The 27249-nt window shown below is 35.2% G+C and overlaps 1 protein-coding gene across 3 annotated transcripts in view; it reads right to left on the reverse strand.

Moving 5' to 3' along the window:
* The window catches only part of LOC131068321 (kinesin-like protein KIN-UB), a 93376-nt gene that overhangs the window by 64022 nt on the left and 2105 nt on the right, over window positions 1-27249 (reverse strand). For all 3 annotated transcript variants that reach the window (XM_058003492.2, XM_058003493.2, XM_058003494.2), the window contains exons 2-9: window positions 23562-23662; window positions 23322-23444; window positions 22780-22965; window positions 5626-5847; window positions 5259-5424; window positions 4278-4427; window positions 3990-4078; window positions 1158-1370 (exon numbers count right to left, since the gene is read on the reverse strand). In XM_058003492.2, coding sequence (XP_057859475.1) covers window positions 1158-1370; window positions 3990-4078; window positions 4278-4427; window positions 5259-5424; window positions 5626-5847; window positions 22780-22965; window positions 23322-23444; window positions 23562-23662 — 1250 coding nt within the window. The remainder of the gene's footprint in view (window positions 1-1157; window positions 1371-3989; window positions 4079-4277; window positions 4428-5258; window positions 5425-5625; window positions 5848-22779; window positions 22966-23321; window positions 23445-23561; window positions 23663-27249) is intronic.

Below are 27249 nucleotides of genomic sequence, written 5' to 3' on the forward strand. Positions count from 1 at the left end.
AATGCAACACTAAACTCTTTGAAAATTGGAGTGTCCTTTCAATTACATCGCTAAATGGCTAACTATAACGCAAGTTAACACATTATTTAAAAGAGTCACCAGTTTATCAGTTTCCTTTGTGAGCTAAATAATGCCTTGGAATTTATTATGTTTATGAAAATCTTTTATTTTAATCTATAAACTAAAATGGGACATGATATTAGACATAAATGCATTAAAAAAACTATGACAGGTGAAAATAGCGTTATCAATATGATATACAGTCAAGTAAACAGGATATTAATGTGTTGATATGATGGAATGAGTACTATCCATGTCATCCACATTGTCTAGTCTTTTCTGGTGTCTTTGATATATTTAAACATTTCCCATAAAACTAAATGTTGATTGAGAGGACTGTAAGCACAACAGAAAGTCTGCAGCGGTTGTAGAGAATCTGTTATACACTTTGGATATATGTTAATTAATATATATTATAGAAAATATAATAGGATTGAATGACAGAATAGAGATGATAGGTGGTATATGCACGTCAGGGGACGTGCTATAGGGTAATTAAGAGAGATAATTAGGTATATAATAACCGTCATGTCAGAGTAATAACACCATCTGAAAAATGCTTAAAAAAATTCCAATTTGGGAAAGAAGCATGAAAAAATATAGAATTCAAACAAGCATGCAGGAAGACCAGATTTATATCTGACTCATTACAAACTACTCCCAACCTTCCTTGATATGAAACTGAGATTATTAACACAACAATTTCAAATATGATGTTATTGCCTATATAAATCCTAACTTAAACAAACGCACTGTTCAAATTGGAAAGATCAAAATTAATGTTGTATATGGATCTAAACTAAAAACATGGAATTGAAGGCATATCTGATTCAAGTGTCAAAATTTTAGGTTCTAATCTCAAAATCCTTTTGAAAATAACTTAAGAAGGGATAGAGAACATGACACCAGAAAAAATATGTTGAATAAAATACAAAGTATCAATATCCCAACACAGATGAGCCCAAGGCCGCAAATATCCCAAAGATGAATATACCAGACAATCCATAAGGCTTGATTTTCTTTACCAAATTTATTTAAATGAGCATTTTGATTGAAAAATTACACCCAAGGAAGGGCACAAAATGTAGAAAAGATACCTCCACAGCACTTGCAAGTTTGTTTTCTGCCTCTATAGCACGATGCTCTGCTTCGATTACCTCTATCTGCCGCCTTTCTTCAGAATCCAGCAACGCCTTAGCCTGCCTTTCGTTTTCAGCAATCAAAGTCTCAACCTGTACCTCTAACCTTCTGCAAAGGCTTTTGTAATCAAACTCTTCTTTAAGCTTCATCACATTCTCCACTTTCATAGCCTGTAACATTAGAACTAAAATATAACTAATTGACTAATGTATGTACCTGCTAAAAGCTATTCCAATTAACCTGTCTAATAAACCTTAAACAGTTCAGTGTTAAGATGAGGAGAAGACAGAATATATCCAACATGAATGCCCATGTTTTGTGCTCTTTATAGTTATAGATCCTATCTGACTAATTGCAGTTAGTGCTATTTAGCCAAAAGACTTGCCTCAAATTATAGCTTTGCGACCCAAAAAATTGTTAACTTGCATTGAATACAAACTTGCAACAGAAAGTAGATGGCTTAACATAAGCTGTCTGAACTATTAAGTTTACTATACTTTTACTGATAATTTGCTTCACTTTTTTTTTAATTCAATTTCAGTTCAAGGACAAAGTTATTGTTCAGATCATAATCTGACAGGTCGGGTTCCCAACTACAAAAATGTACCGAATTCCCAATATTGAAAGTTATGATGGTAAACCTATAGCCTAAGAACTCTTGAACTCTTGGAGATCCACATTCAAGGCTTCTCTCTTTGCATCATCATCAAGTTATGGACCTCTTTGACCTCTTAATCAGATTTGCAACTTTTGGGCCACACATTCTGCTTCCAAAGTACAAATGTTGTATATGGTTTAAATGACACAAAAATAAAAGTATCCAAATAATCTTGAATGTGGAAGATCCAACTAATATAAAATTGTCTTCCTTTTCTATCTCTTTTCTTAAGTCTTCTATGACTAGATTCTTTTCAGGAGCACTTATTTAATTTGGGGAAACCAATTTTCCACATCTTTTTAACTACTGGTCAGCTAAACATTTTTCTGCCCATAGCCCATATTTTGGGTCATTTAGGTACTTTTTGTGGCTCCCAAACTTTATAAAACCCCAGTTGGACAAAAGACCTCATATTTTCATTTCTGCTCATGGTTTCTGAAATGAACAGAGCATTTCATTTGAAACACCAACAGCCCCCAGCTCAGCTACAGTTCATATATTTTAAATTTTCTTATTTAAGGTCATTTTCAGCCTCTAAATCCAAAAGAACCCAAAACAGGACATCATGACAATTTGAACACATCTTTAAAACCACTGAAAATTTCTGAAAACAGTCTACACAAAATCCAGTGAGGATCTCTATTTTGCATTGTTCCTGATTTAGCCATTTGGCCCCTTAAAATATTTGCTAAAGCTTCTCTGTATTTCTATAACCCCCAAAAAAACTGGCAATGCACTAAATCTATATATTTCAACCCTTTTCTGTATATCTTAAGCGATAATTTATCAGAAGAACAAACTTACACTATATGCAAAAGCATTATTAGTAATGTAACTTGTTTTGCCCACATTTTGCAACGTCATCACCCAGTAGAACCTGTGGGGACCACTTGCCATGCTATCACCTCCATTGCTCAAGTAAGACAATCTTTCATGTGCAGTTTTGAACAGTAATTTGGTGGCAAAAGTACACCAAGTTCATTCATACTAGCTGAAAAGCTCTCAAAAACCCCATATCATAAGTGCGTTCAGTTTGTTTCAATTCTGTAATTTTCTTGTTTTTCCAATTGGAACTCACTAATTGCATGTGCTGCATTACCATACTTTTAGTCATATTTCATTTTTTTCAATTGGAACTCACTAATTGCATGTACTACATCACCATACTTTTAGTCATATTTAAGCACCTATTCATTGTGGAGAGGTTATCATGTCTACTCAATACTCAAAATGAAAAAAAAAAGGGTTTACAAATTGTCCAATTAAATCTTCAACCTTCTTGAAAGCATCTTTATTCCACAACACATGCAGAAAGGCATCTAGCCTAGGCCTCTAGTAGGCATCTCTTTTGCTGTTCTGAAGCCAAGATGCCAGAACTTTTATAAAGAGAGCTGCTTTTGAACAAACAATGGACCACCTTGAAAGAACTTTTCTCTATCGGTGGCATTCGCAAAACACTGACCAAAGCTCATATTCCCCTGCTTTTCCAATTCTTCACTGATTCATACAGATTATCTAGGGATGACTGGTTCCCAAGGAATCTACAAATTAACCCTCAAGTATAATATTGATATGCAATCTCACAATTTCTCTGGTCCAAATCTACAATTGCACTCTCCTCCATTGCATCCTGGCAGACGCCTTAGACCTTCTGATCTGCAACATTCCTTTTGCCATTTTGCCACCCCCAAAAGTTGTTGCCACAATATTTTCTGAAGAAAGGTTTCCTGCAATAAGAATATTCCAAATGGAAGAACAGACTTGGGAATGAAGCCTCGCTGTGCCATTCAATATCTTAAAATACAACCAAAAATGATTCAACAAAATTTCAGGTCTGGATCCAAAGCTTTTTGGATTCATGTCAAGACCTCAGACATATATTTGCAACCCTTACAAAGAAAAAACTTCATGTAAACTTCCTCCCAGAACCTTATTACTTGAAAAGTTGTATCAAATGCAAAACATACACTTCTTCTGTCTTCACATCTCTGACTATCCTACGAGGTAGAATGGGTCATGTTCATGGAATTAACTTACTCGTGCAAAACATACATGATAAAGCTAAAATCTGAAGAACATTTCAGGTAGCCAACAAATAATTCATGGAGCCAACACCTTCAAGAAAACCCACCCTTTGCCCAAACATAATTGTACTTGCAGTTTCCCCTCGATGGCGTGGCGAAGGTCCAATTGTCACAACCAGTGAAGTCCTTGCACTTCCTGAAACAGAAAGCAACAGAGACAAAAGAAAATGGATAAGTAAATCAAAGGGAATTGCAATAAATAAGCAATCAATAAACTGTAAAAAAGCCCTAAATGCAGTTCTACCGGAAATTTATTAGCCTCGCAGCATTTAAGCAAAAGGTTTAAATTTAGCAATAGGAATGTGAAATATGATTACAACAGAAGGGCAACCTACCACCAAATGAATCGCGAAGTAATCTTGTCAGTTTAGAATCTCTAATAGGCACATGTGAACTGTTCTGGGCAAGAGCATTAATGCATTTTCCAAGAGCACTTAATGAAAGATTGATTGATTTTGCTTCCTCTAACTGGTGTCCTTCACTTCCTGGATCAAACGAACAACACCAATGTTCCGATTATTAGCCAAAGGACAATGCAAAGACGAATTAACTGAGGCTTCTTGACTAACAGATTGAATTAAAAAGCTTAGGATTCAGGGTTCCAACATGGATATCTGCATGGTCAAAAAATCAATATGTTCAATGAATACAATTAAAAACATTGTTTGGACACTTCAGATGGGTGAGATGCTTTCCTAAAATCAATATCAGGATAGGAGTCTGTTGACATTGAAAGCCCATTAGAATGTCCAGAGTGGCAATTCAGAGTGTAAACAACAATCTATTTTCTAAATTTAAACAACTACAGGAGGATCTTGTTGCTGACAATATAACAGTTTAGAATAAAATTAAAACTTCCAAAAACTTACATTGAATACAATGCTGAAAATTTCAAAATCAGATAGAAGTCCAAAATGCCAATTCTAGGGATGCTTTAGCACAACTTAACAACATATACTCCAGAGTCCAGACAATATACTCAAATTCATGACCTCATTTTCATTCAACTTAGCCACGTTACTAAAATACTCCAACTGCTTAGATTTAAATAAAGAGCCAACAAGAATTGCCAAAACAGATGAAATGTGAAAAATAAATAGTGATACATTTGTAAATTCAAACAAGCTATAATGGTGATACCGGTATATTGGTGGTATCTAAAATTTCCAAAAATTAGTGTACCATCTATTGCCCTTAATATCTCCATACATAAATCTACTGATAGAACTTTGGCAAAGTAGCTAACTCACGTAGAAATGAAATTGTGTGGTTACTATATAGGAAAAACAAATCTGCAAGCCAAATTTTCAGCATACCTGATTTGTCTATCCGTTCTGAACCTGCCAAATCAACTAGAACCAGCTTGCTCCTCCTAACAATTGGTGCACGCAGGCCCTTGAGAAGATGAGCACCATTTCCATTCTCATTCAAATTATAGGACTCTTTATCAGGTTTTCCACGCACTGCTCTTCTAACATTTACCTGAGATAGACAAATCAATAAATTAAATAATAAAGAACATGGACTTTTACATTTGACATAATAAACCATATATCTGGATTCTGAATTACTTTTGTTTGGAACACTCTAAACAAAAATACTACCACCAGATACACAAATATTTTTGGGGACAAACAGATAGAAATCTCTTGGAAATTTGTACCAATATTCAACTATACTCACCATCAAAATTGCATGACTCCGAGAAGATTCAGTATTTAACTTAGTATTTGCTGCAAACCGATGTGCTTCCCCTGTCTGCAGCAATTCCAAAAAACTCTGCTGATCTCTAATTTCAACAACAGTAGCTCCAGGCAAAGCTACATCACCCAACTTTGGATCTTCCACAATGGGAATATTGTCATTGGCAGGATCCAAGAGATCTTGAACGGTTTCCATATAAAGCTGCCATTGAAACAAATGCAATCACATCATCAATTGAATCCTTTCTTAACAAACCTGGCACGAACTTAAAACACTCAGTCCTACAGATAAGCATTCACATTTCCAGCATTCAGGTGAATATTAGATCCACAAAACACTAACCATTTGGGCAAACTTCCAATTGAGATATTTAAGACTAGTTCCACCGATAAGAATTGTCCACAGAGCATTACAGAAGGAAACTATGACATTTTTACAATGCAACAAAAAAGGCAGTTCCTAGTCTAGCAACCATCAGATTGGAGGGAGAACCTGCTCCTTTTGCAGAAAAAGAATTTACAGTACATCTTTCTTAGAATTCTCGGAACTTATACAGCATTAATAAGCACTGATTTCTGCAGATCTAGCCCAGCTCAAAGGTCCAAATCAGATGCAGACAAATTATTTGAAGAGATATATGAGAAACCCATATAATTAAAAGCTTTCCACAAGAAAGTATGAAGCCCTCTCGAGATCTGAGGATTCATGGTTTCCTGTCTCTTAGTAGGCAATATTTAATATTATTGATTGACTATGTTACTGAACTGGCCAAAAAACTAGATGTACCTGGGCAAGTCCAGCTTGGTCAAGGCAATTCCTGGACGACAGGCAACAAGTTTTATGATTTTGTTTAGATTTCGGCCATATAACATGCCCTAAACCTTAAACATCTGAGGATTCATGGTTTCCTGACTCTAAATAGGCTATTTTTAATATTATTCATTAACTATGGTACTGAACTGGCCAAAAAACCAGATGTACCTGGGCAATTCCAGCTTGGTCAAGGCAATTCCTGGGCAATGGATGACAATTTTCATGATTTTCTTTGACTTTTGGCCATATAACATGCCCTACACTGTAAACAATGGTCATTTTCACTTGCATTTTGTTTAATCAGTTAGGAGACAGCAAACAAGATACATTATTTGTGAAGAGTCACAGCCAAGTATAGGCATTGCTGCTTCAACCCATCATTTTCTGTGTACAGACATCAGATGGGGATGGCATTTGTATGCCACTCTTAGCAAATATTCATGACCGATTTCTTCCTCAAGAAATGGAAAACATCACCCATATCAAGTAACAAAGTGGAATTCACAGCCTTGCTGACCACTCAGGTAACATTTTAGTTTACAGTTGCCATAGCAGAGCATACTCGAATTCTATTTCATCATATTCATCCCCTTGATACAATAGATTGGAACACTAAAACTCTTTTAAAACAGCAGAGGAGGAGATCAGGATCGCTTCTGCATACTCTTAAAGTTTATTTTGATTTTGCTGCTTCTGCATTTCAATCTTGCTGCCAGGTATAATATTTCATTCTTACTGCTTCTGCATTTCTTGAATTTTTAATAAGCCTATATTTCAAGTAGAATTCAAAATAAAGAATGCATATGCATAACGTCCAAACTTTATAATTAACTAATTAAATGATTTACGGTTTAAATTTTATATGATTAAATGATTTAGCCTTTTAGAATATATCTCTGTAACCTGAAGACACATCTTGGAGACTTTTCATGCTACCTGAGACCTCATTTTTGGCTGGAGACTTCACTTTCATGTTTCCTACCGCCTCCCCATCTCCTGCCAAGTTTCTGGCCGTCTCTCACACATCTTCCCTCACCAAAGGCACATGAAAAGGTCAAAAACGCTGTTTTCCATCATTCGGCAGCCATGGTGGATGAAGCGGTTGAATCAGATGGCCTTAATGAATTACCCCTAGCTCTAGTACCATCAGAGAAAAGTGAGTTTGAGAGTGATGATTATGTGGAGATCATCATAGATGAGAAGCTTGATATGGATGATCAAAACGTTGAAGATTACATGATAGATTTCTGATTTTTGTTTTATGTTTGTGTATCAACATCAACTATCAATATTTTTGAATTTCAATATGTAATGATAATCTAACATAAAATATGTAGTGTGAGTTTTGAACTCTTTGACACAATGAGATTTGACATTTTGATTTGCGTATTTAAATTTTGAAGTTAATGTTAAACTTTACCCTTGGTCTTGTTTTCAAAGTCCTATGTCATGGTATTTTTTGTAAATTATTAAATTATATTAAAGAAAAAATTTGGCATCTCCAACCATCCCCGTGTCCTATTTTTGAAAATTAGCCATACCAGTACCAGTCTCCAAAGTCTCCAAGTACCCCCGTCTCCTGGTGACCTTGGGATATATATTGTTTTGTTTTTTAGTTTCAACTTTTAGTTTTCCTTTGTTTGGATTCTAGAATGTGTTGTTCAATGTTTGTTTTCCGAACTTGTTGCCTTAAAGATTATAATGGCAAACAGTTTTAGCTCCCTTGGCCAACTCAGCTTCAAGATCAATTCAAGTTCACCTTTGTAGAGGCATGCAAAAATGATAGAAAGGATCCTAGGTGGTAGGACATATGTTTGGATAGCGTGGTCAAAAGTATACAAGCTCATTCTATCAAGTGAAATCCCTTTTGTGTGACATTCGTAACATGGGAATCAAAGCTTGTCCAATAAAAAAAGTGTACCTATGCCAACTCATAAAATAGCATAATATATTAGACACCAGAAGGAACTAGATACAACAGTTGTCCTTAAAACAAGGCATCCTTTGAGGAGAGGAAGAGGGTTACAAAGGGGTCCCCAACTCCCCATCTCATAGCAGCATCACAAATGTTGGGCAAAAAAAAGAGTCTGCTAATGTGAAGAGACAAAAGAGGCCATTAGAAAGGTCATTTCAAAATTATGCTAGAGAGATTGCTGATCAAACTATTGTAAGATGCCCCTATGTAAATGGTTTGTTCTTTAATATTGTTCAGTCACTATATTAGCAAGATATGTTGAGAAAAGTATAAATGGCACTCCAAAAGGTACATGGACACAAGATATGGGGAGATGCACAACACCCCATTGGCAAAGGTAATAAATATAAAAAATTCCATCATCTCCTATAAACATTCATGAAATAAACAAAGGTGTTCATCATTTAAAATAAATGGAAGGATGCCAAAAATCAGCTATTAATAATGTGATTATAGTGTATCATTAAAGAGCAATGTTTTTGAAAGTGATGGATTGTGAGGTACAAGTGAAGGATGCCAATTTACTGTTAAAATATTTATACAATGTATTTAGCAAATGGATTCTCAAAATGTTGTCCAAGTCATAATAAAAAACATAAAAAATTGCAAAGGATCTCATATGTTGGTAGAGACATGGTTTTCATACATATTTTGGACACATTGTGCTATCCACTCACTTAACCTCATGCTGCAAAAGTTGCACAAGAAAATAGATTGGATCAAACAAATCTATGCTAAGGAGGAAAAGATCCAAATGTTCATCACAAACCACCACATGTTACAAGTCATTTTTAAATAACCCTTGCAATTAGAGCTATCAAAGGCAATTGAACCAATACATTTTTTAGATTTTATGTTTCACTTTAGTAATAAGAAATTAAAATTTAAGTATGTTTTCTTCTTTATTTTTAATTTTTTTTTTTTTTGGAATAGGTTGTACATACCCAATTTGCATCCAACACAACTATCTTGAGATTATTTGTGAAGGTGCAAAAGGCACTTTTTAGCATGGTCTTCAGCCAAATTTAGTCCATATGAAGGCAATCCAATAGTGAGGGGGCAACAAATGTAAAACAAATGATCCTAGATGACTCTTGGTGGGATTGCATAGAATATGCTTCCTCTTTCACAAAGACCATCGGTATTATGATGCACTTTGTTGACATGGATAAGACGTTTTTGGGAGAGGTATACAATAGCATTATCTTAATGATTGGAAATATGAAGTCCGTTGTAAATGAAAAAGAGCAAGATCCTTAAAAAACTTTTTTCAAAGAAGTCCAAACAGTTTGTATTTAGCGATGAAAAAATGACCGACACACTACACCATCTTAGCTTTTTGCACCGACTCTAAAATAAACCAACCAAGAAATATTTCCGTAAATCTCATCTGAAAATTATCTAAACAGATTTGCTTGGAGAACTAAACAAGATTTATTTATCCATGCTAAATTCGGAGACTTAAATATTTCAGAATCCAAATATGCCATTTTGATTGCTTAGTCTAACTACATGGTCTTAAATAGCAGATTCAAATATCAATTGCAAGGGAGACATGATTATTCTCATAACACATTCAAAAAACATTCAAACCTCAGATGAACCTGCCAAAGAGCTCCTTAAATAAGCACGGACTTCACACTGAGTGAATATTTGACTGGAATGTCGACTGGCATGTGCCTTGGGGTGTCGTCTATAGCCTCAAATGCAAATAGTTATTTGACACACTCAATCTGAGTTCTAGAGTGTGCTGGATTGATCCTTTCCAGTATTATGTCTATCAAGCGAATGCTACTAACACCTTTGTCCTGGCAAATAGACAATACGCAAAGCTTGAATAACTACTATCTCTCTTAATCACCAACTTACTCTACTTTACTATGTTGCTAGACAATAATAAAGTAGAATTGAATTTTCCCGCCTCAGAAATTGCCCTCAATCTGTTCTAGGCTCATGTGCTTTGGCATTCACACCCAACTACAGGTTCAGTGAAAACTACAAGGGCCCGAACTAAAGATCATGCGATCCATTTCCCTTTCACAGATCCAAATACTCCATGAATCACCTTTGTAATCGTCCTATATAATAATGTGACTTCCAAGAAGGACCAGATCGCTTGATGCAATAATGCCTAACTATGCAAAAATTAAACAAAAAGTGCTAAATGATGATGCTAGTAGGGGCTATGTGTTAGGACCCGGAGGCAATTGAGAGGGGGGGGTGAATCAGTTGTCTAATAATTTCATCCCAAATATAACTTAATCAAACTTGATATTAATACCGGTAAACCAAACTTAATGCCGGTAAATAGATTAACAGTTAATATCAATACCTGTGAAACTTAATGCATGAAACAGAAAGAGAAACAACATCCACAACACATAACACAGAGATTTGTACGTGGAAACCCTGTAAGGGGAAAAACAACGGTGGGAAACCTTACCCACAATCATATGATACTACTGCAGATAGTATGTGTATACAAATGGGGTTTGCACATGCAAAAAGGCCAACCGCCTAGAGCTCACTGCTCAATCACAAAATAGGAGTCACACTAACTACAATTGGATGATTAAATCCAATGATAATGTATTGCTCAAAGTAGCATCTCCAATGCTGGATTCAGTACCGGCTAAGCTCTGATTATCTCCTTCTCTATGGTCTACTCATATGAACTTCAATATTCGCACATACCATGTTACAATACCATAACCATATACCTTCTACTTATTTTTTCACTTCTTCCTTACATTATCTCACAAATGAGATCTTACATATATACCAAAACCTAAGACCAAATGTGTAGGTCGGCTCACTAAGAATATTACAATAAAATCAATTACAAGCAAGTCAAGATGCGATGCATCATGTCGGCTCAACAATAATACCAATTGATTAAACCATCTCTATAACGTGCCGTGCTGATCTAGAATTACATAACGCATGCCGGTCCATAACCTAGACCAATTTGCCGGTAACAGCAAATATGTCAACCCGATTAGACCAATAACCAAATCATCAAAACCAAGTGTCCAGACCATGTCTTCGACATAACAAGTGATCTCCAGATGATAACAAGTCATCCTCAGTGCCGGTGAACAATATAACCTGTCGGTGAACCAAATACCGATGACTGTGCATTAGTCACTGAACTTGCCGGTGAACATAACCAAAGATCTCCAGAAGGATAAGTGTTGATAAGTGTTGACATCAATGACAAAACCAATGCAACATATCCATAATACCAACACTATGTCCTACCAGTATTAGATACTCAGGGCTATGTCTGAATATCCACTGCATTCATGTAATGCAAGACAATGATAAAATCCTTTCATGCCTAAGCCATGACTCAAACCTATTTAAATAGCAAATTTTGTAAGGTCGGCCTGAAGAGCAACTAACCCAGGGGTGGTTAAGGTAAGTCAACCCAAGAACACTATTAAAATTTATTTAATTAATTCATCATAGTCATCCCCTTCCAATTATTTAATGATTTTATTTACTAATTTATTTATTTATTTAAATTATTGGTGCTGGCCAACCCAATCACCAATCGGGGACATTATAGTTCTCCTATTCCAAATTGCTTGTCCCCAACCAATTTGCACTCGTATACCAAATCAACTGCCTTCTACACCTATATGCCCCAAGATAAAATACCAGGATCCCATATCGTCCTCAAATTCATTGTTCCACCACTCCATTGTGCTACTCTGAGAGAAACATCTCCCCTCCAAACTCCATCAATGATCTTATCACTTTTGGAACAAGGGGATATGAACGTATCTTGGCCCACCTCTATGTAATTGATGTGTAGAATCATGGAGGCTTCTAAAAAAACCTACAACTCCTCTTTATTGTGTCCGATCTTGAACAACCCAATCTCCACATCACAACTAATAGTATTGCATGGACCAATCATTCTCCTATACTACAAATCATCATTATAAAATGCAATTATGTCCATACCTAAAGTTTGGGTTGGTGTTGCCTAAACATTACTATGTTTTGTCATTGAGTAGACATCTTGTTTGACATCTCAAGATTCAAATATTTCTTTCTACTCTACTATCATCACTTCTTTATTGTCATCCTCTTGTGTTTCTAAATTCTTCACCATCTCAGGTTCAACCTTTGCTGCTTTTGACTGCTTTTCCTCCTCATGAGTAGTGGATTGAGACATGGTCTCTTGCAACAGAGCACAATAGTCTTCTGTTGTCCCCATCAAATTCACAAAAAGAGGAAAAGATATTTTCTCTTGCATATCTTCAATCTTTTTTATAAGACCATTGTATATCTCATAACAAGAAATTACATGATGATCTATTATAACAGGGTCTTTCTCGCTCTTGATTTGCCATTTCTTATGTGAACTCTTCCTTATTAGTTCTTCTTATTTTGAAAAGGAATCACCTCGCTTCAATCTTTCCAACTGATGCATGTATTTTTCATACCTTTAAACAATTTCTGCAACCTGAGATTTATGATAATTACCATTGTTGTCTCTTCTCCGCCCTCACCAAAAAGATTCATTCAGAGATTACTCTGAAGGGGTGCCATGATCATTTTCTTCTTCAATTTGGTGATTCACAGGCTGGCAGGATTCCAGCTCTGATACCACCGAAATAAACCAACCCAAAAATTATTTTGCAAATCTAATATGAAAATTATCAACAGAGATTTGTTTGGAGAACTAAACAAGATTTGTTTATCCACGCTAAATTCAGAAACTTGTTATTTCAAAATCCAAATATGCCATTTTTATTTCATTGTCTAATTACATGGGCTTAAATAGCATATTCAAATATCAATTACAAGGGAAACGTGATTATTCTCATAATGAATTCAGATAACATTCAAATCTCATATGAACCTACCAGAGAGCTCCTTAGATAAGCACGGACTTCACCCTGAGTGAATGTTTGACTGGAATGTCAACTAGTATATGCCTTGGGGTGTTGCCTATAGCTTCAGATGCAAATAGTTCTCTGCCACACTCAATCTAAGTTCTAGAGTGTGTTGGATTGATCCTTTCCAGTATTGTGTCTAACTAGTGAATGCTGTTAACACCTTCGACCTAGCAAATAGACAATACACAGCTTGAATAACCTGTCTCTCTTAATTGCCAACTTAGTCTACTTTACTATGTCGCTAGACAACAGTAAAGTAGGATGCAATTTTGTTGCCTCAAAAAGTGTCCCCGATCCATTCCAGGCTCATGTGCTTTGGCATTCGCAACCAGCTACAGGTTCGGCAGGAACTACAAGGGCTTGAACTGAAGATAATGTGATCCCTGTCACAAATCCAGATACTCCTTGAATCGACTTTGTAATCTTCCTATATAATAATGTGATTCTAGGAAGGACCAAATCACTTGATGCAAAAATGCCTAACAGTGCAAAGATTAAACCAAAAGTGCTAAATGATGATGCTGGCAGGGGCTATGTCCTACCATTAATAGATACTCAGGATTACGTCTCAATATATCCACTAAATTCGTGTAATGAAAGACAATGATAAATTCCTTTCATGCCTAAGCCATGGTTCGAACCCATATAAATAGCAAATTTTGTAAGGACAGCCTTAAGAGCAACCGACCCAGGGGTGGTTGAGGTAAGTTGGCCCAAGAACACAGCTAAAATTTATTTAATAATTTCATCATAGTTAGCCCCTTCCAATTATTTAATGATTTTATTTACTAATTTATACATTTATTTAAATTACTGGTGTTAGTCGACCCAGTCACCAATCGAGGACATTACAGACTCCTAAATATTACAGTGATAAAATCCATTCTATGCCAACAAGGATGCCACCATATAATGAAAGTCAATGAAGAGTATAGGCAAGCACTTACTAAAATCTTCCCCAATTCTATGGAGGATGTGGTTACAAGTGAGTTTGTTGATTTTGTAAACTCCACTTGTCGAAGTGTTTCCATTCTCCCTAATACATATAGGAAGGATGCTCACTCTTGGTGGTACCTCAATGGCCATAAAATGCCACACCTCTAGACTCTCTGCAATCAAAATTTTATAGGAAGTTTCTTAATTTTAATTGCAAACTCTCTAATTTGAATTTTTTTCAGTTTTCAAATTATTTTCAACTTTTACTCTCAACTTGCCTCAATAGGTTACTAGTTCCTATTCGTCTAAACAAAATTGGAGTACATATACCATCCACTCAATGAAGCACAACCAATTGGCATCAAGTAAGGTTGAGGAGCTAGAATATTGCATTCCAATTCATGCCTTCTTACACACAAACATAATGAGTACAAGGAAGGGGCAATAAAGTTGTGGGATGTAGACTGTCATGCCCTTGGTCACAGCAGTTTTAGAAACCCTCATCACAGCAACCTTAAACCCTAGTCGCAGAAGTTTAAACCCAGTTGCAGACTTATGTAAATAAGCATGAGTGATTAAATAATAGAGGCCGGCCCAGGATTAGTTAATAAATAAATTTGCACTTAATTCTGATAGGCCAACTTGCCTAGGTGGAGCGCCAACTTTAGAAATTGTTAAAAACTAATTAATTAAACCTACTTAGTCGACCTGTTTAGAACGGTTGCAACCTTTGATAAAGAGGTGTATTCAAAAGGTATAAATAGGAGGTGTTGTGGATCATTCAAGCATCCATCCATGGCACAATATTCCTATTTCCAAGAGCGAATTTACATCAGACAGAGAATCAGGGATCAGATTAATTAATCTGAGAAAGACAGAGTAGATATTTAAATCATCAATCAAAAACATATGAGCAGATCTTGGGAGGAGAATATAATATGCTTAGAGGATAAAGGCAGATGTAAGAAAGTTCTGCAAGCAGATCAATACTAACTTATAAACAGACTTAAGGCATAAGCATGAATAAGGATAGGGCATCAATAAACAGCAGATATTCTCATATGCAGCGATCAGACCTGATCTGAGCAGTGACTCATTAATCTTTTGTGGGCAAAATATAAGGTAATCCAGAAAAGCGACATTACAAGTTGTAGCAGAGCACTCTTCCTGCCAGCCTGAGGGAACAAAGAGCAGATTATAATCATACCATTGCAAGTAAGAATCATTGTTGATTAAATGAGAAATGCCAAACATAAAGTGATTAAAAAGGCATACGGTGCAGCACTTATCTCAAATAAGATTAAAAGACAAATCCGTTTGTTCTGCAAGTGATGTGTTTCACTAAGAAGATGTATTATGGTTGACCTTCCAAAAAGAGCAATTACTAAAAGTGATATAAACTGTTTTGTTTGAAGTGGCTTATTCTCCAAGTGGTGCAATTTGCAAAGAAATGTGACTCCTCATTTGTGAAAGGACATATATAGAGGTCAAATGATGAAAGAGAAGGGTGTGTATTGTGCGTGAAGAAGACAATCAAGTATAAAATATATACGCCAGATTAAGAGAGAATATTATATGAAGATCTAAGGTTAAGTATATGAAGAGTTGTAAAAAGACTTTTAAGAAGAAATTGTGGATACTTTATGACAGTCCTATGATCAAATTATAGAAGACTATACAGCAGATTTGTGAAAGATTTTATAGCAGATATGTGGAAAAGATTTATTGGAAATTGTGGAGCAATAATTACCCCAAGGGATGGAACTGGTCATAGTTGGACGTTCCTGCCACTTGTGGAGTAATGATTACCCCAAGGGATGGGATTGGTCATAGTTGGACACTCTTGCCGCTTGTGGAAAAATATTACCCCAAGGGATGGAACTGGTCATAGTTGGTTGTTCCTGCCGCTTGTGGAATGATGATTACCCCAAGGGATGGAACTAGTCACAGTTGGACGTTCCTGTCACTTGTGAAATAATGATTATCCCAAGGGATAGAAGTGGTCATAGTTGGACATTCCTGCTGCTTGTGGAATAATGATTGCCCCAAGGGATGGAACCGGTCATAGTTGAACGTTCTTGCCACTTGTGGAATAATGATTACCCCAAGGGATGGGGCTGGTCATAGTTGGACATCCCTACCGCTTGTGGAATAATGATTACCCAAGGGATAGAACTGGTCATAGTCGGACGTTCTTGCCGCTTGTGGAATAATGATTACTCCAAGGGTTGGAATTGGTCATAGTTGGACAATCCCGTCGCTTGTGGAATAGTGATTATCCCAAGGGATGGAACTAGTCATAGTTGGACATTCTTGCTGCTTGTGGGATAAAAGGCGAGTCGCTAAGGCTGGATGATTGCACGCTCTTGAGTTTAATGCGGGACTAGCTTCAAGGGGGACCTATCATATTTCCTTCCCCAAACCCTAATACGTTTGGATACTAGGGTAAATCTATGGATACATTCTAGTCAAGGAGAAGGGATCTAGCAATACATATAGTTACGTGTATGCTTCGTGTCTGCATATATTCACGTGTATGCTTCATGTCTACATATAATCATGTGTATACTTCATGTTTTTATGTGTATGCTCCGTGTTTGGCATGTCTATTCCGTGAATATCTATGACTACTGTAAATGCATTCCTATCATAATGAAGATTTCTATATTTGGTTGATCTAGAATATAAGAATAACAAGAGTGAACCAAATAAGACATGAATTTATTTAGGAAAGAGCATTGCATTTAAGGTCATGGACATGTGTCATGCTTCTAATCCTCTTCTCAATATATGGGAATTTCACCCTTGCTTTGCCTCGAAGAGATATCCATAGGACCGACCAAAATAGTCCTTACGATTACAATTGATGAGAGAAAACTTGTCTTAAATTAAACCCTCCAGTTCCCAACTGTTGGTTATACTCACATCCTAATTAAAAGCAAAAACATATATGTCTTAGATCAATTTGAAACTTGTAATAATATTGAAGTAGCACAAAGGAAGATGGGTTATTCATCAAACGTTTTTCTATTGAAGTCATCTTGAACCACTCTTTCTATGATCAAACCAATTGCTTGAGGACAAGCAATTTTGGAAAGGGCGGACTGTCATGCCCCCTGGTCGCAGCAGTTTTAGAAACCCAATCACAGCATCTTAAACCCTATTCGCAAACTTATGTAAATAAACATTAGTGATTAAATAATAGAGGCCAACCCAGGGTTAAGGTAAATAAGATTTGGAATGATCAATTATAAGAGAGGGGGTGGGGAATGATTAAATAATAGCCCTTGCTTAATTAATAAATAAATTTGCACTTAATTCTGATAGGCCAACCTGCCTAGGTGGTGCGCCACCTTTGGAAATAATAAAAACTAATTAAATAAACCTACTTAGCCGACCTGTTTAGAAAGGTTGCAACCTTTGATGAAGAGGTGTATTTAAAAGGTATAAATAGGAGGTGTTGTGGATCATTCAAGCATCCATTCATAGCAAAATATTCCTGCTTCCAAGAGCAGATTTACATCAGACAGAGAATCGGTGATCAGATTAATTAATCTGAGAAAGGCAGAATAGATATTTAAAATCATCAATCAAAAATATATGAGAAGATCTTGGGAGGAGAATGGAATATCCTTGGAGGATAAAGGCAGATGTAAGGAAGTTCTGCAAGCATATCAATACTAACTTATAAACAGACTTAAGGCATAAGCATAATAAGGATAGGGCATCGATAAACAGGATATTCTCATATGCAGCGATGGGACCTGATCTGAGCAGTGACTCATTAATAATAAATATTTTGTGGGCAAAAATATAAGGTAATCCAGAAAAGGGGCATTCCATAAACCCAAAGCAAGCTGACTTGGATGTTTCCACTGCCACACGAACTTCACTTTTTGAGGCAAATAATTGGCAGTGGCGTTACCTGTGATTCTTCTTGTCTACCAACATCATCTAACGTCAATGATGATGATGATGATGTTGATTCTGATGAAGACCCATATAACACTGACAGATTGTATTATTTTATTGAACAATGAATATCTATCATGACATTCAAGATTGGCAATTTGATATTGAACCAATTACTATACTATATTTCAAATGTGTAATATTTATGGTAGATTTGTTTAGCATATGCATGATAGGTGCTATTCTGAACTTAATTCCTAGTTTCAGGCTGCAAAAATGCATTATTTATGATTTTTGTGTTTTTTGTACGAACATACCCAATGCCCAAAAAATAATTCTCATATCAGTATACCATACCCACATACCCATACATGTCCCCAATTCCAATTTAACAAAATAGCTTATTAAGTATTTTATAGCATCTAATTTCAAACAACAATTAGAATGCATGAACCTTGATCAATAGACCAAGGTGGTGCAAAAAATCTACTTGGCTACCACAAATTAGAATATAATCAAAGTGCATCAGAAAAATATATCCGGGGAAAGATTGTATTTTATGTATACTTGCAAAAGGTATGTCTAGTGCTGACAGCAATTGACCATATCTCAACAAACAAATTGGCAATTCTCAATTGCAGAGAAACAACTAGGAGGGGCAGACATATTCCACAAAAACAGCTTTGGCATTTTTACAATCTACAAACAAAATTTTCTTGTTCAGGATAAAGTAGAAAAATAATAGAACTTGTAAGGCAGTTATTACAATGGAAGACAATAACAGAGGTATTTGGATGCAGTTTGCTAATGAGAATGTGAAGTAATAACAACAGAGATATTTAAATGCAGTTTGCTAATGAGAATGTAAAATAAAACAAATCATACAAATCCAAGAAATTTATTCACTGAAGCACAAAAATCTTGGACGGATAAATTATTGCAGTAATGTAATGGTAAATTAAATTAAAGAAGCAGAGCAAATACAGGATGTTCAGTATCATCACATTTGGAGAAATGCATTCTTTCTAATACATGACATACCTAAACATTGTATTTGCCACTGTAATAGGCATCCCAAATAAAATCAGGTTACCATATACAATCATAGTTTAAAAGCTCGGGCTCAGCAATTACTTGACTGACCCAAAAAAATAAAAACTTGGGACTTGGAAAAAAAAACTCAATGTAAAACTCGGCAATAACTCAACACAAAATTATCAAACATTAAAATATACATTAATTTTTATAAATATGCAATAAAAACATGCATATTACTTAATTTATAAACCATATTGATATCACTGATCCTTCATATATAGATCAAAATAAAATTCAACACACTTTATAGACCAAAAAATGAGTTCAAAGTTTCAATACATACAAACTTCCAATTTCAATATCAACAAGAATTACAAATCATAAATTTCTTCTATGACTAAAGCTCAGAAAAGTCTGATGCCATTCTATGAGTGTCATGATAATACAGATTTATCATTTATCTGAAACCAAATCATACCTAGCATTTTCACTCTTGAAATTTTTAAGTTGCCTAGAATTTTTAAGGAGCAGCATTCATTATGATTTTTAATGGGAACTTGGAAGCACAAATCCATTGAGTTCAAATCATTAGCATTTGTATGCTAGTTTGATTTTAATATGTATTCAATTTATGTAGAACATAGAAATGCAATTAAGCTAATTAGCTTCAAACTCCTGCCTTAATGGTAAAAGAAATTTCGGGAAAATAAAGCCAAAGAGTGTTGGAACAAATGCTAACTACCTACACACAAACTACACCTCGGATATGGATCATGATTCACACATGTTTCACTGGCGTATTCACCCCTAATTTCTATATTGAATTTAAAATTTGGAAGTTAAAATTTGTATTTTGTAAATGATATGATAATATTGAATGTTTGGAGTGTTCCTGTCTTACTCTTATCAACAATTGACAGTTGACTAAATCCAGAGTATTTATTGAAGTCTGAACCAAGTGACCCTAAACCTACGGGCCATGGTAACACCAAATAGTCAAAGTCCTAAAATCACAAATTGAAACCCTTGCAACATCTCAAAAATGTTAAGTTTAAATACCAAATGAAATTGTGTCCACAATATATCACTTTTATTTGGCCAAGTCAAACACTAAGTCATGAGTCGGGCAATTTTTACATTGTTTTGGCAGGTACTCATGACCAAGTTTTGGTGCAAGTTAATCAGCATCATTTTTTAATCACAAGCCCTCCGAGTAATGGCAAAGTTTTTAAACTACACATACAACAATAAAACAAAGTGAAGATCATAGCTATGGTCAAATTTGTGATAGAAGAAAATTAGAAGTATACATAGTGAAATATAATACAGTGGTTGGATATTATATGTTAGAATAAATTGTAACAGAGGACAAAAATTATTTTTGTTGAAATACAGATCACCAAAATTCAAAGTCAAAGTGTGGCAAAGAAATATCATTAAGACAATTTTGAAATTAGATCAAAGACACAAACAAGAAGAAACACCAATCAGCAGTTTCAGTTTCAATAAAAAAACTAGCAGTGTTCAAAAAGTAGGGTCCAAAAGAGAAAGCATCAATTAGCAGCGTCAAAAGAAGGAAAGAAAAAATGCTTATAAAACTACCATAGGAACTTACAAAATCATTAAAACAAGAACCTGAAGGAGAAACAATACGGTTCTACTTAATTTTCACAATTTCAGGGGACTATTTGTATCAAAACGAAGAGTGGTGTTCCCAAGGACAAGATGTTATGTTGAAATGATAATTAAGCATGTTAAACAGATCTACCCAATATGGTAAAAGGCACCAAGTTAAAAGACAAGACACTGTATAATGAACCAGAACCAAGGAAACAAAGGCAGACAAAGTGATTTCAATTCCTATCAAAAGGAAGTTAAGCATTTGCAAAATAAAAAGAAAAAACAGGTGATATTATTACAAGCATTTAATAATCAAAAGTCAACATAGGGCCAAATATTCTTTTGAAGTCAAGTTCAGCCCAATATATTCGTTAGTGTAGCTGGAATTGGTTTGATTAGAGCATGTGCCTGATTAGCATAGAATAGTTTATTAAGATTGCCTTTGCTATTTAGTTCAGAGTATTGGAAATTGGAATGACTTTTGGTAAGGATAGCAGTCAAGAAAATATGGATGGCAGGATGAAGTAAAAATGTGAGATTGACGAGCAATTATGTATCCAGTCCCTTATGTGCATTTTTTTAACTAAATGAGGTGGGGTGGATGGCAGGGCATGAAGAGGGAGAGCATGAGAATGAGAAAGAGCTGTGCGAGTATTGTTGGAAAGCCTTTAATAATGCTTCCTCAATTCTTACCCTGAGATAAGGACTATGCAGATGTGAAGGCTAGAATAGGAATCGACACCCAGAATTGGATGCTTAGATTGTTGGTTCCATACACATTAGCAATGCAGATTGAATCGGGAATTGGTAAATGAATTTCACCCTCAGTCACCCTACTTTCTAGATGCTTCTGCTATTGCTTAAAGAAATGACAAGGGAAAGAAAAGAGTTTTGAGCTATGAATTGAGCAGTATTATGGATATATCTGCTGGAAGGAATGATGGATGTGAAATTCCTGTTGGAATGAGTTCAGCCCTTGAGCACCAAGCTTCTAATTCAAATTGGAAGGTGATGAAAAAAAAAATTCTTAAAAGAAAATGGGCAACCCAATGCTTTTATGGTAAGGTAAATCCCCGCAATGAACCCATATACTTGTGTAGACCCACTCCCTTCTATCTCAAAGATAAATCAACAAGTAGGCTCATGATAATATGTAATTTATATTTTGATCCCATTGAGCTTATACTATCTATGTCATGATTTTCACTCAATTTTTTTGTGGGTCTAGAGTCTTTGGCCCTAAGTACAATAGCCCTAAAATAAAAATTCAACAAAAAACTAAAGTTGGTAGAAAACATCAGGCAACTATATAGAATAAAACATTTTTAATCATTGACTATGGTTGAATCACAACTCAAATTCTTCATTTAACAAGGCAGAGCAATGTACATTTGAATAAAATGTCTAATCACAGCAGAGGATTGTAGAGTTTTGGAAATGAAAAAGAAAAAGCATCACCAATTATATTAGGGAATATGAGCCTATATTCATATCATTCCTTTTTAACAACAAAATCTTACTAGATTTGATATATGCCTTCTTTCCAAGATGACTCACAGCTCATGTAGCTATTCAATAGCTGCTTTGTCATTCAATATTTATGTTTTATCATGTATTTATGTTTCTAATGTTTCTTTATCATGCATCCAACAGACATCTTTTGTCCCAAATTGTTTTACTGGGGATTGGTTATTAATCTCTTCTATCTGCAAAGTCATTGTAAGCATGAGACAACTTTGACTTTTATTATGTTCTTCAGGGTTGAAAGGCAAAACCAGATGTGAAAACTCCACAGGAAAAAATACAAGTAGCCTCCAAAACATTGCTACAAGAGAGAAAATACTATCAGTGTTGCTTCCCAACCCTGATTAGTACAACTGTACAAATTCAAATGAACTTCTGAAAAATAGTGTTGTATAAATATACCTGCAGATATGAAACTGTTATGGAATCATGTTCAGGTGAAACATCTGCCAAAATGTCCTCCATGGCCCGCACCATAATTCCCCGTTCTGCAGTATCTTCCTCACCAAGTTGACCAAGTGTGAACGTTTTTCCTGTACCTGTTTGGCCATATGCCATCACAGTTCCATTGTACCCTTCCAACACACTCTGCACCAAATGATTTAAAAACTCAACTTACGTCAGTTAAAGAATATAGAAACTTAACAAATCAACATGGCATGCAAAGCTATACCACTCACAATATTTCCAAAATCTCAAAGAAAATTATCAATTTATTATTGTGTATACAATCAATATAAAGATATCAAAAACTTCACAATTAAAGAACTTAGAAGAGACTTTGAGGAAGCAATTTATGAGTAAAGTGACAAAATAGATTATTCAGTAGTATGCCAAGTTTTCTAGATCACAAGCAAATCATGCAGGAAATGCAAATGTGACAAAAATAAACAGTAAATCCAGGATTTCCTAATTGATGAGAAATTGTCCTAAAATTCAAATACCTCAACAACAGGCTTTGCCACAACTTCATAAACACGCTTCTGAGTATGTATTTCTGTAAGAACTTCATCAAACTGATATGTTTCAGAATCCCAGTTGTTCTTTCGCAACTTTAATCGTTTAAGCTGAACAGTAAAATTTATAAATAAGATACAAATTATAAATGATAGATGGCTTGCAACAGAATTTGGATATAAAGAGCTGCTCAGAAAATTTGTATAAATACATCAATGTGAGCAAACCTCCGGTTGAAGTTCCACACAGTCTGCAAAGTCTGCATCCGCAACTTCCTCCTCTGCATTTCTAGGTCGTAATCTTACTGCTACCCTTACTCTTCCAGGCACTGTTATCAAATAGATAATCAATGAATATAAAAGGTTTATGTTTGTCAATGCAAATCAAAAGTCACAAACTCAAAATTCATTCACATGTCATCAAAACACCCAAAGGAACATAAATAAGACATAATGAATCCACAAATATCTAGAATAACATAGTAAATTCCAAAATGAGCGTTTAAGAGATAGAACAATGAATTTCACATTATGAGGAATGGCCAAGATGAACAGAAGCTTTTACATTTACTGAGTATGTAATTCAAAAAAGATTCAATTTTCCCAATTATTTTACTTTTATATTATAATATCATGCTTTCAGACCAACTTTAAAGAGTTCAACTCCAAATGAGGCATTCTTTGATGGCATGAAAAGTTGAAAACCAGAGGAAGTCTAAGTTAGCAGTACACTTTTGGTGGTTTGCCAATTTTTTTCTACCCGAATTTGGTACAGCTGGATTCAGCCATAAAATATATATATAATATTTAAAATATTAAAAAAATATCCATAGTTTGCTTTAGCATGGCTTAGCACAACTGGAATGAAGGTTTTTTGTGTTGTCAGAAACTAAGTAGTTAGTAGTCACTTTTAGGGTTAGATTAGGTTATAGATCAGAGTTCACTTTTTTACTTTTCCAGTTTTCTTTTTGTTCCAGCAGAGCTAGGTTCGCACAGGGTACATCCCCAGACCTATATCAGATCTAAATGCATCTGACACATTCAGGGAATACCCATAGGCCCAGGGATGTACTCTGAGTGAACACTATCTGAATACAGCCCAGGATAAGTACCTTGAACAAATCTGGTCCAGGTACATCCTGGGTACAATATAAGTCAGCCCCAGATGCATCTGACATATCCAGGGCATACCCATAGGCCCAGGGATGTACTCTGAGTGAACACTAGCTGAACCAGCCCAGGATCAGTACCTTGAACAAACCTGGTCCGGGTACATTCTGGGTGCCCCAATAACCCAGTAACAAAGAGGAAAGTGCTACACATAAGAAACTGGTCCCACTAACATAGGATGATATGTGATAAACAAACCTTTGGGCTATATTTGGCAGTCAGTTGAGATGACAATTAAAAACAGAGATAAACATATCAGTAGCTATCTTGTAAATTTTAAAACATAGTCCCTTCCATAAAAAAATACAGGCCATGCCAACAGAAATGCATCTCTGCAGAGTACAAAGGGACATTTTACATTTTCCACAATTACAAAAACTACAATATCTCTGTACAAATTATATTGAAATTTTAAAAGTGGTAAAATCACAGTAAAAAATTGTAAAATATAAGTTATCATCTTCTTTTAAAAAACTGAAAGACCACAGGCTTTAGTCAAATGTAGTTTGACTCAGATCTGCTTGCAGAACTAAACCTCCAACAAAATTATATAGCAAATTCTTGAATTTACTAAAATTGCCATGACAACTTGAACAGTTTATTAATAAGTTGATTAAATAGGTCGGTTTCATTTATATCAACGACATTGATTAGCAGAAGATGGATGCAACTGTCAGAGATGCCAACCAAGTGATGATGGAGGTTTTCTGTTCTATCTCTGGTTCCTTGGATATATGGCTAGGCATAAAATTTGGTAGCTTTCAGTTCTGTTATGTATTTGTGTCTGTTAGCTGTTAATAATTATAACCTGTTAGCTCTTTCTAGGAATTCTACAAGTCTGTTTTTGTCTTAAATCAGCTCTTAAAGGTGAATTTTATCAGTCAGAAGCTAAATTTGAGTAACGGATAAATATGTTCTGTTACATTTTGGAGACCATGGATTGTCGTTAGGTTGGAGGCTCAATCCATTATGCTATGAATAGTTGTTTCAGAGGCATATTTGAGCTTTTTCTAGTCTAACCCATAGCCTTTTGGAAGTCAAGACTCAAAGCTTTCTGTATAGGAACCCTGGAACAGATATCTTTCTATATTTGGTTTCTATCTCTGAAACAATGGACAGGAAACTACAATAGAAAACCCCATTTTATATTGAAATACCAATAAAAAATACTATACGGATTCCAATATACAGTAACCTAAATAAAAAACAATGGTTCTTATTTTCATAAGAAGTAGGCAGTGGCCCTTAAAATAGTTGATTCGATTAAAATCTGGTGGCTATGGATCAAATAGATTGTTGCAAATTGTAGACTCTGAATGACTATATGATAATGAGAGCAGAATAGTCAGATCACTTCTAAGTTCTAACTGGACTAATCAAGACAAGAGAGACAAGCCTGAGTATTCCAAATGGTTTGATTTGAAAGCAACAACATGATATCCATAATGCCCTGATAGTTCTCTGCTGTAGCCAACTACATGATTTGCTGATGGATCTCCTAAACACCATGATAAAACCACAGTGCAGACATTCCCAGATAAGACCATCTGTAGCATAGGCATGCCATCTTAGCATCCTTATTCCATAGTTGACCTGCTAGCTGCTGGTTAAAATAATTATTTCATGGAACTTCATCAACTACTATACTCAGTTCAATTCCATTTGAAAGTGACCAACTATAAATTAACATAAGCCAAAATGTCACTGACATATTTAAGTTTTATATAAAAATATGATGCCATATGCCAAAGGCATCTAGAGGACTCATTTGTGTATGCCAAAAATCAGCCGCAAACATGAGATTTCCAATTATAACCAGAGTGTCACCCAATGGTTGTCTTGAAACCAGAAACATGATACTCCAAAATGTTTTTGGACCTCCCGTGCATAAATTGTGGCATGGAATGATATTTCCAATTACAGCTAGAGTATCACCTAATAGTTCTGTCTTGCAACCAAAAACATGATACTCCAAAAATTTTTAGGAGCTCTAAGCATAAATTGTGTTATGGAATGTTATTTCCAATTATAGCAAGCGCATCACCTAATGGTTCTGTTTTGCACACAGAAACATGATACTTCAAAATGTTTTGGTAGCTCTCATGCATAAATTGTGTTATGGAATGACATTTCTAATTATAGCTAGAATATCATCTGAGTTCCGTCTTGCATCCAGGAACATGACACTCCAAAATGATTTGGGAGCTGTCATGCATATATTTAGTCTTGGAGAATGACATTTCTAATTACAGCAAGAGTATCACTAATAGTTCTGTCTTGCAACCAGAAACATGATAATCCAAAATGTTTTGGAAACTCTCAAGCATAAAATTTGTGTTATGGAACTCTTAACCTGTACGAAATGGACCACAATACAGCTAATCCGGGCAACCATCAGTAGTTCACTTTTCAAAAAGCCATTGGCCTTAGTGGCATGCATCTTCATGGCACATTCGATTCTACAGTTAGCTACTAGTTAAAACATTTATTTCATTGGATTTCATCTAACAGGTCATACTGAAAGTGTACAATCCTAAATTTCACAGAATCAAGAATGTCAAAAATATATTTCAATTTTATTTATAAATTTTTTGTTGACTGATATACGATCTTCAGAGGCATGCTAAGCACTACTGCATTAAACAAAAAGACAAAATTAGAATGTCATTAGCGTTTACATAATGTATGGACAAAATTATTAATTTACAGAAAAACATATAAATAGACTCAGATTACCATAATATAA

The sequence above is a fragment of the Cryptomeria japonica genome, chromosome 11 (genome assembly GCF_030272615.1).
Source record: "Cryptomeria japonica chromosome 11, Sugi_1.0, whole genome shotgun sequence".
In the NCBI taxonomy this organism is placed as follows: Eukaryota; Viridiplantae; Streptophyta; class Pinopsida; order Cupressales; family Cupressaceae; genus Cryptomeria; species Cryptomeria japonica.